Raw genomic sequence first — 19,960 nt, forward strand, 5'->3', positions numbered from 1 at the left:
TTAAGGGAATGAATGAAGTTGAAAGTACTAGCTAGGTAGCAATAAATATATATAATGTGAGGAGAAAAAGGTGGTAATGATGGTTGGATGATACTGACAATGAGAGAGAGAGCCAGGTGCCAGGTGTTTTAATGGTAATGGAGTCACTTTTTAAGCAGTAAACTATTAAAGTTCCTTGAGAGAAGGTCTTGAAAACCAATGAGGGTTAAGCATTGGGATTAGAAAAGTAGCTATGATGAGATTTTGATGAATTTCATGGCTTAATTGGGTGTGGCCTGATTTTTTTTCTTCTGCATCAAGTTCCTGAACTTGACCAAAACTCACTTGCTGTCTCACCACAATTTCCTACCCTATACGTGTCTCTCTTTCTCACCAAATACTTCCCCTCATTGGTTCATTCCATTGTTAAATTATCATTATTGTTACTATTTAGCTTATTGTTTTATACCCTTTATATTTATAGCATAAAAGACATTCATTCTCTCTTGTACATTCTTGTTATTACTTACTACTTCGGAATTCGTTTGAGTTCTCTTCCTTCATAAACAACACATGGTTCTGAATATTTTTTTCCGGTTATCACTCTGACTAGGATATGGCGTGTCATGGTTTTAACCATTAGATCACATAAATGCACTTTATAGGTTTGGAGAGCGTGAAAGGTGGAGCTAATCTCTACACAATCTTAAGAATAGATTCAGGATGACACATAAGCAGAACTTTTAAATTCTTAACCATATTATAAAGTGCCCTTCATTTAATGCAGAGGATTAAGAACCATAACAAAGCTCAAACACTGCATAATGTTAAAATAAAGGTAAAGAAACATGTATATGAATATGAGCAAAATAGATATATGGAGTTTGTAGCTTAGTACAATAGCACTACAATTATATAGGTTTTTAAATTCCACTAGACTAGAATGCCACTTAATTTTCGTACCAAGAAGCTATAATTGCGCAAAGAGTGGTGTCGATCTGGTAGCAGATCAGAAATGCACAAGCAAAAGCGTTATATATGGTAAAATTTGTGCCTAAGCCAAATCTGAAAATTTCCATTAATAGATATTTTGGCAACTAGAAACGCAAGGGCATGTGTCTTGGAACTTGAAAGAGTAGTACTGTTTGAAGAGTGTGTAATTGTATAAAAGGAACTATTTTTTCCTTGGCAATTCAGTATTGTGGTGTGTGAGTGGTGAGAATAAAAACAAAAGGAAAAAGACTATTGTAGTTTTGTTGATGAAATGAGTGTAGGAAGTTGTGGCACACATGGAGAGTTGATTTAATCTTAGTGGAAACGAGGCATGGGCAGCGAAGAAAAACAACTCAGAGTGAGGAAGATCACCAACACTTGCATGGGAATGTCTCACACTTACCAGACCAATTCCTGGATTTCACCTGCCCCAATTAGCTTGTGCTAGAGCCTACAACCCTAAACTACTGCTTTTAGGTTTAGCACATTGAATGCATAACTACAATTACAAGATTGAAAGTAATGTACCACATCGATGCTTCCAAAGATATGGACCTGTGACATGTGAAAAGTGCTATAATATTCCTTCTGACAATCACAGTGTAATGTACAACACTGCTTCCTTTTAGTTGGATATATTTATATATATATATATATATATATATATATATATATATATATATATATATATATATATATATATATATATATCTATGTGCAGTTTTTGCTCCTGTTTTTTTCTCTCTTGCTTAAATTAAACCTCAGTTCTTCTTATGTGTGGCACATAGTATTGGTTTTTAGTTTTAGACTCTAAAAAACCATCCAAACACACAACATTGATGTACATGTATATCTCGATGATGTAAGAACATTCATCAGTGTCACTAACTAGTGTAATATAAACATAACTTTTTTTAATGTAAGTAATAGCATGTATTCTCCTTTCTGAATATAAAATAGCTTACAGATTTTGTTGTGTGAAAAACAGCAGTATCCTTTGGACATATCTGGTTTAACTTTAGTTACTGGAGGAAAACTTTTGGTTGAACTTAAACAGGAAAATTGCCAAATATTATTAACGACAGAGGGCAAGGATTTCAAACTGCTGATAAGACAAGCACTAGAAAGTGTCCACATAACAGCACACATAACACGAATGGTTTTTGCAGAGCAATTTAACTGTCATATGTCATACATGTGTCTTTAAAGTTTATCACAAATCCTTACTACAAATAAATAACCACTTTTCTGATTAATGTTGAAGCGTGATTAATGTTATTGACTACATATATATATATATATATATATATATATATATATATATATATATATATATGTGTGTGTGTGTGTGTGTGTGTCTGTGTTAGGTTTATAGAGGAAGTTTCACCGGAAATGAGACTCGAGCTCAACCATATATAACATTAACACTATTTTCAACCAAAAATCTTAAGACAATGGGTTTATGGATTTTTATTGGGACACGCTTACCTGAAACCCTTAGCAGGAAGATTTTCAATTCAAGGACCATACTACACTCGTCTAAGCCGTTTTTAACTATTGGCTCTGATACCACTTATTAGGTTTATAGAGAGAATTTCACTGGGGAGATACAACACTAATAAGATCTGAATTCATCCACATAAGGCATTGACATCACTTTCAACCCAAAACCTTAAGACAATGAATTTATGAATCTTTATTCTTATAAGTATTTTACTTTCTCATTTCTAACCAATGTGAGACTTAAACTCACACTTAAAATTTTTATCTATATGTAATGTAATAAGTAAGTGAGATTATAGATAAGTGATTGTGTGTAATAATTTGTGCATGGCAGCACCACCCTGGCATCACGGCTGAACGCTATTCCCATCAGCTTGTGTCGGATGAACGCGTGTACAAAAGGGGTCAGGTTGACTACTTGTATTGTACTTTTCTATTCCTCGTATCATTCAACAATTATTTTACTTTGTCCCTTCTTCTCATACTAAATACTAATCTCACACATTAATCCTACCCTAATTAACAGATACACTTTCTCTGCAACACTTTAAATTTTCTAACTTACTGCTGAATGAGTTTGGAATGTGAGGTTTACATAAAGGTCTTTACCGAGAAGATACAATATTAATGAGCCTTAAATCTAATTATACAAGATATTGACATCATTCTCAACTCAAAATCTTAAGACAATGAGTTTATGGATATGTATACTTATATTATACTCTACTTTTTCTACTCTACTTTTTCATTTCACATAAATCAGTAAGAAGAAGTAACATAGAACTTTTTCTTTCTATTCACCTTACTTAAAACATGAGATTTTACTTTGAAAATCTGAACTCGGTTATGATAAGAGTAACGTACCTTTGGTAAAATGTGCTGCTTCTTTCTAATCTCTCAAGAAATAAGAGTCTTTTAGGATAATTGATAAGACATACTCTGTACATACATGTATATGTTTATTGATGAGTGATTGTACTTTCCATTTTTTATTTTTTGTGTTTTTTACTTTTAAGTCATTTTCTTTTATAGTAATAAATTAAATTTATTGTGTATATTTAGTTTAATTTTATATTTTTAATTTGTTTGATCTTTGTTCACTTTTTTTTTGGTCATAATTTTTATGTATATATTATTTTTGTTTTATTCTAGTTAGTTTGAATTCTACATTATTTGTTAGATCTTGAGGTTTTTTTTTTCCTATTTTCTACCATTTTTAGAAGTCAAGTCAAATTTCCTTAAATTTTGTAAAGAAATATTGGGGATTAATTTTTATTTGTATTAATTTCAATCTTTATAATTGGACTTATGAGATTAGGATTCATGATTAGACACACGATTGCTTCGGAGTTTATACGCTTAATTGTGCTAAAAAAAAGGGACAATTTTCTTTTTTCAAAATTGTTGAGGTTTTAGTTTTTCTCTTATTTTTTCTTTTTCTCACTATTTTTGTTTTTTTTTTCATATTCTTTTCTATGTTATATTTCTATTTTTCATCAATGGATAACAATTTGATGATCAATTTACAAATTGTATCGATTGTTGTATCTATTGTTCTTCACTTTAAGACCGTTATTTTCTTCTCTAATGTGATTTTACTATGTGATATCAAATTAAGTTTTTGACTTTAGAATTATACATTGAATCTTAATTTGATAATTGAATACATATGGAATTGAATAACATAAATAACTAAAATACATAAGAAAGATCTTAGATAAAGCAAAATAACATAAAATTTTAGATAAAGCAAAATCATAAGAAAAATAAATAACTAAACAAAAGAACACAAAAAGAAAGATAAAGTAAACTCAAAGGTTCTGATTCAAAATAACCGAAGAGACAAAAGACAGCTCCAAAATAATTTCAACATCTTCAATCTCTCGGCCTGCGTGACTAGAGTGTCCATGTCTAGTTCCAAGGTTCTCGCAAAACTAAAATCATCTTCAATAACATCAAATTATTGAGATTTTAAATCTTAATTAAGTAAAAAAAACAACTATAAAAAATGTTACAAATTCATACAATTTATAAAGATTATACATAGAATTTGGATTCTCTGCTGATTTTTCTGTACTGTTCTTTTACTTGTCTCTATAATACATTGACTACCACTAATTTTAACGTTTTAAAATATATTAAAAAGATATTAAAAATATTAATACAGTGTACAATATATTTTTAGTGCTCAGCCGATGACAACATAAAAAAAAAGTAGAGAATCTGAACTTGAAAAAGTGAGTGTTTACCAGTGATAAATGTTTCGATATTTACAATTCATACCTCTTGCACGTTACTCTCATTCGATTACGATATAGATAATTTGTTAACCAAACCATGGTGATCAAAAACGGAATTAGCACAATCTCCATGGTTAAAAATGTTGTGATGTGTTAAGATTAGAGAGGGGTTGCAAAAACCAAGTTGTTTTAGTTAATCTAAACCGTTTGATTGGTGAACACAACTCTTACATAATAACCAACATGTAAACATATATGGCTATGGCATCCATCCCTAACCACAAAACAAACCCCCATTAAAGCACATGCACTATGCTCAAGATCTTGTGAATTATTTAATAAACTTTGGTTTAGATTAACCCAAGGAAGATCATTATACTTGTCTCTTCAAAATATTTTCCTTTACACACGATTTATTCAACATTGTCAAGCATTTCATTGAATATACATGCGAAAAATGAAGGTGTGTAAAGTTGATGAATTGTGCATGATTCACCAAACAATGGTTTGATTAAAATAATTAAGAAACTAAAATACGATTTGATTATTAAAAAGTAAAAGTATATATGTCACGAAGTACGTCACGAGAGATAAAAAAAAAATGAGGGTAGAATGTAGAAAAATGAAGGAGTCCTCGAGATGCATGGAAGAAGGGACAAGATAAGACTTAAAAGAAGATGAAAAAGTCAGTTTACATGAACCAAGATGAACAGAGAAGAAGAAGAGGGAAAAGTGTAGGGTCCCCTAGAAGGAAGGGCACGTGAGGTATTGAATGTACTAGATGTATGGGAATTGGGAATGGATTCCAAGTAGAGTAACCTACAAGACGGCTTGCCAATTCTGGAAACTCTCCCTATAAAATAAGGGCAAGGAGTCCTAGTGTTGGAGTCGTGGACATGTATCCACCAGCCATGTAGTGATGATTATAGTTTGACTAAACTCATAAAGTTTGATAGATACATAGGTACATAATTGTGGAACAGTAAGCAAATGTTTATTCCCTGTGTTGCAATGTCCAAGCACGAATCCGCGAATTCTGAACATCAAAGTAATCAAACTCTCACTCCTTCTTCTCGAAAACAACCATACTTCCCATCCAATTACCACCTTCTTTGCCAATCCACATTCTCAACTTTTCTCAACTTAAAACCTAAATACTTCCATGAATTCTTACATCTTCTACTTCAGTTTTTGACATTTAACAACGTTAAATAGATATAAAGTTAATTTGTAGTATATTTTTATAAGCTGATTTTATGAGAATAAGTTGAAATTTAAATTCGGATATTATCAAAAGTTATCTTAAATATTATAAGATCAAATTGTAATATGAGTTTTACGTCCAGTTATATATTGTCTCAATACGAGATTAGATATTAATAAGTGGTATATGCAAACAATAAACTCAACAAACAACAAATTTTGTTAGGATAAACTCTAATTCATAACTCTTCAATATAATATTAAGAGATGAGTTTTAAGTTTAACTCAATTTAGAAAAGCTAACATATAAGATGAGTTTTGCATCTATTTATGTACTGTAAATTAATTTTATTTCTGGTTGATATAAAACTTTCAACAAAAGACAATTTTGTAATTTTATGAGAACCGTGGAATGTGAATGTCCCCACAAATCAAATTAAGATATAGATTTATTAAATAAATTTTAAAATAGTATTAGTTGTTGAAGTTAGACTTCCGTTATAAAATCTATTAAAATATAATGATGGAAAAAATATAAATTATATGGTGAAAAAATTAATCTAATAATTTTTATAATTTTAGCGGCAATTGTGACATTGTGCTACAAAGTCAATGATTGTGCAACCGTGGTGTGAAATGTTACTCTTGGACACGATAATGACTGAGATGTTAGAAAGAATTTGATGTTGTTATTAAGGGTTGAGAATGAATGGAAACAAATAAAAAAGAATGCCGTGAGTATTGTTACGTCAATATAAACCTAAATTAAGAAATGTTAGAATCAACGAATAACGAACAGATAAACAATAAAAAATAATTAAACCTGAATTTTGTTTGGTGTACTTTTGCATACAAGAATACATTTTTTTGAGTGTTTTACTGAATTTGAAATAAGCACACAAATCACATTATTCACACAAAATTAAATTTCGATTTATTTTAAATAAAAAATTAAATTAGTTTTATAATTCCATGAAGTGCAAGTTCAAATAAGAAGACGAAAGAGAGAAGATAAGAATAAATAAGTCATTTTACACACATGAGGTGCAAGTTGCCAAAAAAAAATATGCCAAACTTTAAGTGTTTGCTATAAATTTATTTTGAATTATTAAGCATGATGCAAAACGATTTCAATGACATATTTTATATTAAAATATGAGTTACAATAAATGAAATTGATTCTTGTACTTTGTCAAAGGATACAAGAACAGTAGGCAAACATGCTACCATACATTGGTCGGAGAAAATATACAATGTGATTGGATAAAAACCTATAATTTTTTTTCTCTCCCATTAACATACATTTCCGTTGTATAATTTTCATGCTACACAAAAAAAACTACAAACAAGTTGTGTTTATGCTTCAAAGTTGTAGCAGCTACAATTCATCATGCTCTGCAACCACATCTGTCAAAGATTTGGAGAGGCAAAGTAAGTAAAGACCTTTGACGGCAATGATCACAAATTTTATGCAATAGAAATAAGATATGAATACCATAATTAATTTGGAACAGAAGCATCTTAGTAAGTTGCTTAAGATTTAAGAAAGATGTTTATACTACCAAGTTGATGCATAAATAATATGATATGTAAGATGTGAGGTTGATCTATAATATGAGTATATCTTAACATTGTTCTACCACTATTACTAATAATTTCAGCATAAATTCTTTATGAACTACGAATCTAAAAGGAAGTTTTTCTTCATGCATCCAAAAGTTTAATTACTTTATTTATTTTTGCTTAAAAACAGAATTAAAATTATTGACCTGCGGACAGCTCCTTAAAGAAGAATGAAATCTCTCTTTGTGCAGATTTAGGAGAGTCTGAACCATGAACACAATTCCTTTCTATATCCAATCCACATCTTGCTCTGATACTGCACAAAATAGTAACTATTTTCACTATGAAGCAAATTAACAGATATCATGTTCATCAAGAAGCTCGATAAAACTCCTCTGCAATGCCAGAATTTAGGGGCTCAACTTGACAAAAAATGAACGAGTTATAAAGTTCACATTTGTGATGTAATAAGATTAGTAACATTATATGACCTGTGAGGGTGAGTAATCTTAGCCTTGCTTGCATCAGTAGGACCCATTAAAGCACGCCAATCAGCAATAGCGTTATCCTTCTCCAAGATCATAGCCAACACTGGTCCACTGATAATCGTTTCAGAGAAGCACAAGAAAAAGATTTATAGTATAAAAAAAACTAGAAAGCACGCAGAAAGGGAAGTTAATGACCAAATTTATTACAATGATCAAATGTGAGGAGTTTTGACATTAACAAGCATATAAAACCAAGTAAAAGTGGGTCTTACAGTTTAGGTAACACAACAAACATCGGTAGAGTGAGGTGGACATAACAGCTAAGGAAACATAATATACCATCGTCATACATCAAGAATTCATGGGAATGAGATACCTCATACCTTGTCATGTATTTTGTAAGTCTGGAAAAGAAACCTTTTGAAGAGTGCTCGGCATAAAACTTTTCTACAGTGGCTTGATCAAGTTGAACAATCTTTTCCTTAAAAATGGTGAAACCATATTCTACAATTGTTCTCTTGATATCATCGGTGTAGTTACCAATTAATCCGTCTGGTTTTATAATCGCCAAAGTTCTCTCCATTTCCATACTTCCATAGGTAGAAGAACTGCAATTTTGGAAAAGATCACAAAGTGAGTTTATTTTCATTACTTGTCCACTTTTAGGTACATCAACCACAAATTACACACACAGAAACATACACACGTACAGAGAATAGTTATTTGTATTTATGATTATAGATCACAAATAGTTTATAATCACTTTATCCCCCAAAACACACTGTCTAATAGCCCAAAACTAGTACAATGTTAAAAGATTAAGCACTTAGCCGATACATGTTTCATCTCCCCAAGCCTTCTCTGTCTATCAGCGTTAAAAATATACCTCCACTGTTAAGAGATTAAGCACAAACTCACCCAAACTCGCAGTATAACTATACACGAGTGAGTAAAAAAACCAAACCAGCTAGCCGTTCATCTAATCCGCAATGCACATATAAAACATCAACAATTTGACGTATACAAAAACATGCATAACTCTCCATCATCAAGATGAACTACAATGTAACAAACATTACTTAATAAATTTCTGAAAGCTATTATATAATACAAACCGGGTAGAAGGGGAAAAAAGAATTTCAAAATTACTAAGTTACCCGAAGCAAAAAAACAAAAACATGCACAGTTATTCCTTTCCTAAATTCAGTGACCAAAAAGTTCAAATTATAGATATGAGGAGAAAAGGATACTCAACATAAAAATGTGATGTTTACTACAATTAGAGGAAGGAAATCCAATGCTGTATTTCTCATCTCCCCAAGTTCACTGGTTACCCAATTCAAATTATTTGAAACCCTAGGGCCTAGTACTGAAGTCGCAGCTTACCAGGAAGCAGAGGCGAAAGCAAGAAGCACAAGTATGCAGCTGAATCCGACAAAAGGGGTTCTCATTTTCAGAATGAAGCTGAAAGAAGCAGCAAAAATGAGGAAAATTACAATCTATTGGGAGAGGGGAGAATGGTTATGGAGTTCAGCATACTTCTAATTGTTGAATCCCATCATCCATAAGAGAGAATATGATCAATGATTAAGATTTATGCTGTAGAGAAATCCATGCTGCAGAGGCAAGAGGATTTGTCTTAGGTACAACTTCAACTCAAAGAAACACGGTTTGCTTACATGGAAACTAATTCATTTTAATTAGAAACAACTTTGCAGAAAAAAAAAAAGTGTTTATTACCTTACCTGTAAATATTTTTTTCAATTTTAATAAAACAGTTACCACGGTTTTATATTGTCTATATTTTTTAAAGTCGAACAAAACACATATGTAGGTTGATTAAGAATGAGATGAGAGGCAAGCGTAAAAAAAAATCTTTAAAATTCTCACATTAAAAAAAAATAGAACAAATCTTCATCTTGAATATAAATAACTTTTTAGCAATTTAAGAACATTGTGAAAATAAATAATAATTAGGACAGGATAGCTTCATTTTAATCGATTGTAATTTAAATTCAAAAATAATTAGATTAAATAGACAATTATAATCGATTGTAAATATTTAATTCTAACATATATATATATATATATAAGCGTAAATACAGATAAATAAATAAGTTAATATATAAAGTAAATTTATATTAATTAAAAATAAAGAAAAAAAATGAAAAAAAAAAAAAACTGTTTGAATAGTTTTACAAAAATCATAAAATAATAATTAATGAAAAAGCAATTATGGACAAAAGAAATCCCCATAAAAGATAAAATAGAAATAAATAATTGTGTCGCACGGCCATCGCCGAACAAGACATAAAGATTGCAGCGGAAGAACCCGTAAAAAACTCAGTTTTATTTCCGGGTTTACTTTTGAAGCACAGTTGTATTCATTCCATTTTCTTTTTTTCAGATTTGTAGTAATAAAGAACTCAGTTTTACTTCTGGGGTCTTATTGGTTTACTTTTGAAGCTCGGTTGTGATGTAATAAGATTAGTAACATTTGTGATGTTCATTTCTCGTAGCATAGACGAGATTGAGAGAATATAAGGAAGTATAAGCTGTAAACATTTTATTCATAGAAGAGCTCATATAATACATATATATACAAGCCAACAATTTTGTAATATTAAACAGTTTCTCTATGCTTGACTTAGCATATATATAATTTCACTGCAAACAATCACACTCGCAGAGCTCAACACAGCATTTGATTAACTCAAAACAGGCCAGGGCTGCACAAAGTTGAGTGCAAACAATGGTGCACTGGTCATTCACAAAAGTGCAAGACTGCAACAGACACATGCCACAACAGGTATCGGCCAATCGACCACAACAGGTGGAAGCAGCCTTCCCCAGTAGTCCTTCAGGTGGTTTTGCTTCCTTTATAGCTGGTGCCAAATTCTCAGCAGTTGCTTTTGAGTCACCAAATCCAACACTTAGTCCGCCAAGGAATAACTTCTGCTTGTTCAACTCCACCCTCTGGAAGCTAAGTTTGCTGTATGCCTGTTTATTAGGACTTAGAGATTCAGATACACGGCGCAAAGGGTAAATCAAACTATTCTCATATTTTGCCAAGAAGATGAAGGTAAAATTTGTCCTTATATAACTTTTGATTCCAATGTAAAGGTCTACCTTTTGTAACAGAAATTGTTCCGGTGCTTTCTTCCCTTCTTCGCTCTCTACAAGAACCATGCTCATGCAGGTATACTCTGACGGGACTTTATTTTGAATACTCATTTTTGTAACCTATTAGACAACAGTTGCCATTTTTTATAGATGAATGGTGCAGCAAAACACAAAATATCAATATTTTCGGATTTGGTTCCAAGTTATCATTAAGGACAAAAGTTTGTCAACATAGCAAAATCTAATACTGTTATAACTTCAGCAATCAATATGGATCAATTTGCAAACATTTTTCGAATCTAGGAACTAAAATATAGATTATTTTCATGCAGGGGCCAAAAGGAATAACAATATCAAAGATTAAATTTTTATTTTAACATTAACAATATATCACAGCCCGATGGCAGACACTTTTTTTCCAAAACATTTTTCATTCCTGCACTCTCCAGCTCCTATCCAGCAACTCTTTGTGTAAACGTTAGTGCATGAGACCAGTGTGACATTGTTTGAAATAAATGTCTTGATATAAACTGGCCTCCCTATATTTTCCATTTTCACCTTTTTCAGTTTCCTTCTTCAAAAAGAAATTTTATACCCACAAACATACATAATTGACAAACCTTCTCCTCCAGCTCTTCACTTTTCAATAACCAGGCCTGTGCAGTGACCATGTCTACATGTCTCTTTGCAAGGACCTAGAGAGAATACAAAAGATTTATCAAAAGGCATTCAGCGCATAGTCGAGCATGCATTCGGCAATCACCCTATTCAAAGGATCTAGATTCCAAATGGTTCTTTGTGTAACCTGGAGAACTTTCATTCTCAACGATATGAAATGCATATCACATGTGTCCAAGGAAGAAACCGATAATACAGGACCAGTATAAGTTTCAACTAATAGATGATTCAAGGCATTAAGAACTGAAATTCATATTTAGATGCGAAACAGATCAATAAAAGATGACTAAAAACCAATCCACTTTTCATGCACTAACTGCCTACCCAACCCAAATAAAGTGTCGAGTGAAACAATGGAACTAAAGAGTGAAGGCAACGTAATAGCAGCACAGCATTACATATGGTGATACAATGTAGGAGAAGCTATGCATGAGTTGCATGGTAATATTTACTTCCCATTTGCTAAGATGGGAACAATCACAATCAGATATGAAGAATAAGAGTAAGTTATGCCTTAGGAGTGAGATATTACGTTACTGAGTTGTATATCCTTCTCTCTTTTCACTTTAAGGTCTACAGCGAAGTTAGTCATATCTGCCAAAGTACCAGAGACTTTAACTAATTCAGGGAAAGTTCCACTGTATCTGCCTGATAGGATCAACGGACTTCCAGATGATATATCTTGTATATGAGACGGGAATAACTGCAATATATAATCAGAATACAGTTTCAACATCAGATGGATTTAACACGTAAATTAAGCAAACTATAAATCAATAGAGCACGTTTCTAGTGATAATTGAAGTTAATACTTTATTGGATATGTACCTCATGTGAATCAAGACCTTCTAAACTTTCGATTGTTACATCAGCAACTATAACCGACGAAGCTGTACTGAAAAGCCTTTGCATTCTAAATTCAATTGAATCTGGAAAAGATGAAAAAAAGGGAGATGAATAAAGCTTCATATATGTATGGATTAAGCCTTGCTCAATCGCTCGAACTAGTTTTGAAAAATGAGTTACGGCAATTCCTTTTCTAATATCAATATGGTATTACAATCTATCTAGTTTTAATGTTAGCTAAGATGTCCCGTGCTAGCTAAAAATATAGTCAAAATGCTCCTTCTGACTTTGGACGATCCTATTCCCTTGAGCAAGTTTTGCCAGTGAATCAGCCCCAATTCATCTCCAATATTTTGTGGTTCATCTGTCTATACACCATCATTAGCATTTTTGGTGACTTCACCATGATAAAAACATTTCTTTTTTTTCAAATTTACACCTCAGATTTGCGCAAACTTCAAGTAGCAATGAGGTTGACAGGGCAAGGAAAGCAACTGACCCAAATCATGAGCACAATCATAGTGGCCCCTCCCAATTTGTGCAAGCAATTGCAGGAAGTAGTGATTGCAATATAAACCTGAACTTTCAAATAGCGAAACAGAGAAATATTACTCAACAGGAAAAGTCTAGTAATAAATAAAGAGATTAATAACAAAAAAAAATCTAAGCTGAATAGCATGCCAATTGGAAATGTTGATAAATAGAAGATTCTATATTCTCGCACACTGACATCATAATAGTCACAAGCTCAATAATTGGTAATTGAAAAAAGAAAATGGTGGATGGGAGGTAATCCCATTCCAAGGTCAGCGCTTTGCCGAACAGTCAAAATGGCTATGAACTCCGCATAAAAGTCCACCCGTTGGTCAAAACCAAGACCTTGTCAATATCGACCAACCCAAATTTGCACTACCCTTTTTATGGGTACGTACCTTGATTAATTTTATAACACACTCATCTCGACAAATTAAGCAGCATGTCAAAGCATTGGATTCTTGAGTTTAAAACATGCCTAAGAGCCTCTTTGGATGCAAAGCAAGAAGTATTTGTGAAAGTTTCTTGGCTGAATAACAAAATGGTACATTTCTAGCGGACAAGTTCTAAAAATCACTTTTAACTTACATCCAAACAGATACAAAATTAGGTTTCAAAACAGTTTCTTCTTCACGTAGAAAAAAAGAAACATTTTTGGCTACTTAAAACATCAGCTAAAGTAACAAACTTATCATAGATTGAAGTGTCTGATGAACATTGCCAATTAATGATATACCAGATACTGTTTTCTGAAGAGCATATATAGAAGCGGAAGCTAGAAATCTTGCCTATGCCAAAGGTACATATGCGCGGTGTTGGAACTGATTGCCCACTTGAGACATAGCTTTCCACAAAATTGCATATCTCTCTCTCATCCTCAACGGCCCCATCAGTAACGAGAAAAATAAGAGGGACCGAATCAGTGGATTTCTCAAGTAGCTTCATTGCCTAAGATAGACCAGATTCCATATTTAGGATTCAACATGGAAACGTTTTGCATGGGATATAAGTGATCAAACACCGCCTAGAATATGGTTATTAAAAAGCAAATATACCATAACAGCAACAGATCAACCTCGTATCTTTACGTTTAACATTACAAGCAAATCAAACACAGATACCAAGTCTTGAAGTTAGATAAGGAATATGATCTGTTAATCCCAGAAAATTCGTAGACTCAAAGTGCAACTACTGAAGATAAAGTTGTAGACTTTTAGCCATAAAAAAAACAGGTAAATTTCCAAGAAAAATGGGAGAATGCAAAGTAAATAAGAGGTCATTTTTGTCACACAAGTAAATTTATACACATTTCAAAATCTAACAATATTAGATGACTTCTTCCTACTTATATATTACTCGATATTTTCCTGTTCGATGTGAGACTTGTACTTGTGTTTAGTCATTCCAACAAATTTGGTGTATAAATAAAAGAGATAAACAAGTAATAATACAGTAGCCTTATGTTTTACATCTCTTCTTATTAATAATACTTTCATGAGTGCAGTTGAATTGACAAAACAAAGATAATTGAAAAGTCTTAATTAACAAGCCTTGAAAAAAGAGAACAATGTTTTGCACATCTCAATGAAAATGACAACAAGAATTACCTGTGTTAAGGGAAGCATAATATTAGTGTCACCATTAGCAATAAAATTAGTGTCAACCCACTTCGTAGCATTTAAAATTGCTTCCTCAGTAGCTGATTCCATTGATGACGAAAATAAGTAGAGCGCTCCATTGAAAGCTATAATGTTAAATGTATCTTGTGCATTTAGTTGGGAGAGTGATGTTAGTAGGGCATTCTTTGTGTTATCGAGAGGAGTTCCCTTCATGCTTGCGCTTATATCTACTATAAACACCACATCCTTTTTAAAAACCTATCAAGTGACAGAACGCTCTATTATAAATACGCTTGAAAAGTAAAGGCAGCATGATATGAAGTTTGAAACCGGCATGCACCTGTGAATGCTAGCTATGATATTTCTATATTCCTTTTGTACTAGTTTTGTACCTGACATTTTTCCAAGCGCAATATGCTTCTAATTACTGCTAGAAAAATAAATTACCTTTCTATAACAACAAATTAATATTGCAACTAACCTTTCTGCCCTGTCCGTTTCCTGGGTAAAGATACAAACAAAATATCTCTCTTTCATCAAAATCACGCAGGAATGGAGATTGCAGAAGAACAGCTCCAGATATGTCATTTGAAGAAACCTGTGTAAAAACACCAGACCAGACCATTAAGTCAATAACTTTTTTTTTATTATGGCACAGATAATATTCATTTCTGATTCTGACTATCTATGGTTCAAAAACCACTCATTGCGGCTTTTATGGAATTGAATTAAATAACTTTAATGAAATTATATGCTTCTAGGTCTTACAGAGTACGAGAAACTGAAGTCTGTACTGGACCATACTGGCACTTCTGCTTCATATGATAAATTTAATTTGCCAGCTTGGCGCAGTAGTTCCTGGAAAGTCGCAAGGATAATGTTGGTTAAGTCTATTAAAGGTTGCCAAACTGAAATTTGTAATGCGCGATAAATTTTACCTTAAGGGGATGACTGGTGGTTTTGCACAACACTTCCGTTGCAGAACCAGAATTCACTTTCAAAAATATCTTCTCCTTTTTAGAAATTCTTTTTCCGGCTGGGTTGACGTATGACGGAAAGCTGAAAGGGACACAGACAGATAACTGGCCATCATGAAATAATATTTTCTGGGACCATCTAATCTTAGTTGAGAACACGGAGCCTCCCCTAAACTGCAAGACATGAATAATTTTTCAAATAAATAGGTTGTGGACAATAATAACTATCAATATTGAAGTTAATGTAATAACCTGTGGAATCTTAACGGTGTATATATGGCTTTTCAAGAAGTATCCATCTTTAGCTTTGGCCACTTTATCCTTATCATTTTCATCGTTCAGGGAGATCAATTCAGTATGATAAGTTCTACCAGAATCATCAACTTCCAGACCTAGAAGTGAACCCTGTTAGCCACATCGTATTAACTTGAGAATTCATGATACAAACTACATATCAAGTTGCACAAAATGTTGGTATTCAATTTCATAAATCTAGGAAACATCAAAACATTTCATGTTGTCCACGCTGGACTAAATATATCTTTAAAAACACTGATCCATCCATAAAAGGATACCATCAGTCGTCTTCTGCTCATGTGGAAATTGCTAGTCTGAACGAATGTATGCAAAAACGCAAAACCTTTTAAATTCTAACAGGAATTTCTCCATCCTCAGCTGACTTTTCTCCACCAAATTGATCTTATGCGTAATATTGTTCTTTAAAACGTTGCAATTTGTAGTCAATGTTTTCATTGGTAATAACATTTTCCTAAAACATTGTTCTTTAGCAATTTATAGTCAATGTTTCATTGGTAATAACATTGTTCTTTCAAACATTTTTTGCTGAAAACATTTTGATAGAAAGCTGTCCACCGAAAATGTTGATAATTGACCATGATATGTTTGACAACTAAATTTTAACAACTCAGGTTAAGAGAATTGAAAAAATGAAGAATCGCTTAAAATATGACAGAATACGAAAAAGCTGTCAAAAATTAGTTATTGAAAATAATTTTCCTTTAATAATACACGCATAAAAAATAAATTGTCATTTATATTATATATCAGTATCATTCATCACATCAAATATAATTGATGCTTATGGTAATTATCATATTAATGATAATTTCTGGATAATTAGTTTAAAAAGAAAAAGTACGATCACATTAAACTCTTTGAAAATAATTGATTGATTTATTTAGTTTGTTTTACATTCTTAACTTCGGGCTGCAATAACCGATCAGAAAACACTATTACTTGAATGTCAATAGACATAATTTTTTCTAGAAAAATATGCTTTCATTTAATAAAAATTACATATGTAAAAACATTTTCACACCAAATACTAAATAGTGCAAAATAGTATCAGGATAGCTATACCAATATTCCTAAAAATTAACATTAATTATACTTACACTTTTTTTAACTAAAAGTTATACCTAATTTTCATGCATTTCCCGTATTTTATTGTTTTTAAAATACTAAGTGCATCGTTCATACCGAAAATAAAAACATCGTGTAATTTTTCCAGAAATCATGTTTCAATATCATTGTGTAATATGATTGTTTCTTTATTTAATATATATTGCCAAAGCCTAAATTATAGGTTACCTAAAAGATATGATCCCTCGAAAAGATGAAATGACTTATATAACGTACATGGCTAACCGATTAAGTTGAATCTGATCCGCTTAGGATACTTTAGATGTGTTTGGTTTGCAGTTAAAAATTTTCGTTTGTTAAATGAAACAAAAATCTTATTCGGCCGGAAAGTTTTATGGTGTTCTTTTAAAAACAACCCATGCTCAATAAAACAGAGAAAAAATAAATAAAACAAACATGCACAAAGAAAAAATTATTGTAGTCTTTCATTCTGCTGAAGTTTGAGAGAGTTTTACATCTTAACTAGATACGAAAGAAAAAGAAAAAGAAAAGTCAAATATATTCAAACAATTTTCAATAAAAAATAAAATTGGCTTAACTTTTCTAACTCACCAAATACACCATTAATCATCCAAGTATTTGAGTTTAACTTTTTTACTTCTATTTTTTTATTACAAAGACAACATTTTTTTTTTTGTATTTCATTATTTTTACTTTTATTTTATGTATTTTTTAGAATTTTACATCTGTACACCGTAAATAATAAAAGAAATCCTTAACCAGCTTTTAAAAACTAAAATAATTTGACATGACAATGTTCTAACAGAAAAAAGTCGCATTAAATTATTTTTATTTTTATTTTATTTTTTTGAAGAAAATGGCAAATGAACTGACTCTTTTCCAAAAATTCAGATTTCAAAACAATAAATAAAATATAATTGTATAATTATTAAAATATTAAACATATTTAACTAAAAAACCATACTCTCTCGTATTACTCCCTTCGTTCTTACCTTTGTTAGGCGCATACACCCAAACGTTTCTTACATTTTCAGTATCCTACGTGTTTTATTTTTGGATTAAACAATTAAAAGAAAAGAAAATGGATTATTGTTTATATGAGACTGCAGGAAGAAACTATGGAGGTCCAGTAAGAAACTGTTCACTTTCAAACAGATAATCTGTTTGGGCCTTAGCACTCTTTAATCGTTAATTTTCTTCGCCAATATAAAATCATTTTTTACCAAACCTCTCAGAAGTAACAAATAAACACATGCACACAATCTTCTTTTACGCTGTTTGCATTAAGGATTTTAATGATGATGAGGAGTGAAACAAAAGGATTTGTGAGAATTGTGTAAGTTTGAAGGAGAAGTCGTATGGATCCATGGTTTACATAAAATCATACTAGTAACTGCAATTTCTCTCCACTACCCCTTTAATATGCATTTGTTATACTATTCATAAACAACAAACGTAGCAGAAAAAGTCTAACCACTTTCAATCTCTCGTCCCTCTATTCTATTCAGTTATGCAACTTGTCAAATAGAAAAATGGATTGTATGAGATTTTTTACTTAATTATTAGGACATAATCCAATAAAAATAAATTATAACTAATTGAGCAACTTTTCATTTTTTTATTTCTTATTTTTCTTCCCTTTAATTTATATAATCTCGCTTTCGTTTTTCGTTTTTTAATCTTCTACTCTCCTTTTTTCACATCATCCAATTATAGCATTACTCTTTATATTATGCATCACACATAACTTTTACCGCGGTACTGTAACATGCGATTCGACTACAACTTTTTTTTTACTTTATCACTGTCATGTCAAATGAAAGGAAAAAAAAGAGAGAAACATTTGTCGATTTTTACGTAATCTGACTTAAAAATTAAAAAAAGTACTCTTGATTTCTGATTTTGCAGTGGAACTATCCAGAGAATAAATTCAGATTATTTTTTATTAAGAAAATTATTTTAAAATTGAAAGAATAGAGAAAATGGAAAAATATGCATTAATTGTTGAGTATATATGTACCTGTTCACCCATGGGTATAGCAACCTGGCAATCACACGTACTACTTCCGGTCACGCAATGCACGCGCCACTTTTCGGAAACCGTTACAAACGCCGTGTCCAAGGAGCACTCTACTTCCATGGTGACGCCGTGAAGCTCAAGCGGTATCAGCGCCGGAGGCTCGCACTGGCCGTGCACGTAGGGCTGGTAACTTCGAATGTCCGGATTCTCGACCTTTTCCGGATCGGATATCACCGCGTAGCACATCGGAGCCGTCGGGAGGAATCCCTCCGACGACCGTGACATCGACCGAACAAGCGAAGGAGCTGATCCTTTCCCGTAGTAAACTCGCTTTGATAGGTTGAGTCCGAATTCGACGGAGCTTGAGAAATAGTCAGCCATCGCCGCCGCCGCCGCCGCCGGGGAGATTTTCCGGTGATTTGTGAAATAAATTAAAATGAGCGAGAGAGGGAGCGATTGGAGGTTTCGAAGGGAAGAAAGTGAGGATTTGGAAATGCAATTAAAAAAAAAAAAAAACTTATGTGAGGTTTTGAGAAACAGAGGAAGAAGAAGAGAAAAGAGAAAAAGAAACGAAGAAGAAGAAAGAAAGCAAGTGAGGAAGGCACTGGACCCGAGGAAATTTGTCTTTATGGATATTTTTTATTTTTCTAATACTAATATTAAAAATAATTAATTTAATAGCAGTAACTTAGCCATGTATCATGAAAGAATAAAGTTAGTCATCTGTGACATTCATAATGGATTTTCCCGTTTAACTATTTTAATTATTTGTTTTTATATAAATTCTTCT

At 32.0% G+C, this 19,960-nt stretch overlaps 2 protein-coding genes across 2 annotated transcripts; both read right to left on the bottom strand.

Moving 5' to 3' along the window:
* Nucleotides 1-7,050: 7,050 nt before the first annotated feature.
* Nucleotides 7,051-9,649, bottom strand: LOC114166433 (probable nucleoside diphosphate kinase 5). The gene is made up of 6 exons (XM_028051168.1): nucleotides 9,509-9,649; nucleotides 9,356-9,433; nucleotides 8,353-8,577; nucleotides 7,973-8,080; nucleotides 7,688-7,797; nucleotides 7,051-7,325 (listed from the first exon to the last, which is right to left on the bottom strand). Exons 2-6 carry the CDS (start codon nucleotides 9,418-9,420, stop codon nucleotides 7,297-7,299), a joined length of 537 nt encoding a protein of 178 aa, XP_027906969.1. The 5' UTR covers nucleotides 9,421-9,433; nucleotides 9,509-9,649; the 3' UTR covers nucleotides 7,051-7,296.
* An 871-nt stretch (nucleotides 9,650-10,520) lies between these two features.
* On the bottom strand, nucleotides 10,521-19,759 carry LOC114166867 (inter alpha-trypsin inhibitor, heavy chain 4). Its single transcript, XM_028051742.1, has 13 exons — nucleotides 19,171-19,759; nucleotides 15,999-16,151; nucleotides 15,708-15,920; nucleotides 15,538-15,627; nucleotides 15,251-15,367; nucleotides 14,758-15,027; nucleotides 13,939-14,098; nucleotides 13,116-13,193; nucleotides 12,599-12,699; nucleotides 12,303-12,473; nucleotides 11,713-11,787; nucleotides 11,099-11,212; nucleotides 10,521-10,969 (listed from the first exon to the last, which is right to left on the bottom strand). The coding sequence occupies exons 1-13, from the start codon at nucleotides 19,549-19,551 to the stop codon at nucleotides 10,634-10,636; spliced, it is 2,259 nt and encodes a 752-aa protein (XP_027907543.1). The 5' UTR covers nucleotides 19,552-19,759; the 3' UTR covers nucleotides 10,521-10,633.
* Nucleotides 19,760-19,960: the final 201 nt, after the last annotated feature.

This window comes from Vigna unguiculata, chromosome 10 (genome assembly GCF_004118075.2).
Source record: "Vigna unguiculata cultivar IT97K-499-35 chromosome 10, ASM411807v1, whole genome shotgun sequence".
NCBI classification, from domain to species: Eukaryota; Viridiplantae; Streptophyta; class Magnoliopsida; order Fabales; family Fabaceae; genus Vigna; species Vigna unguiculata.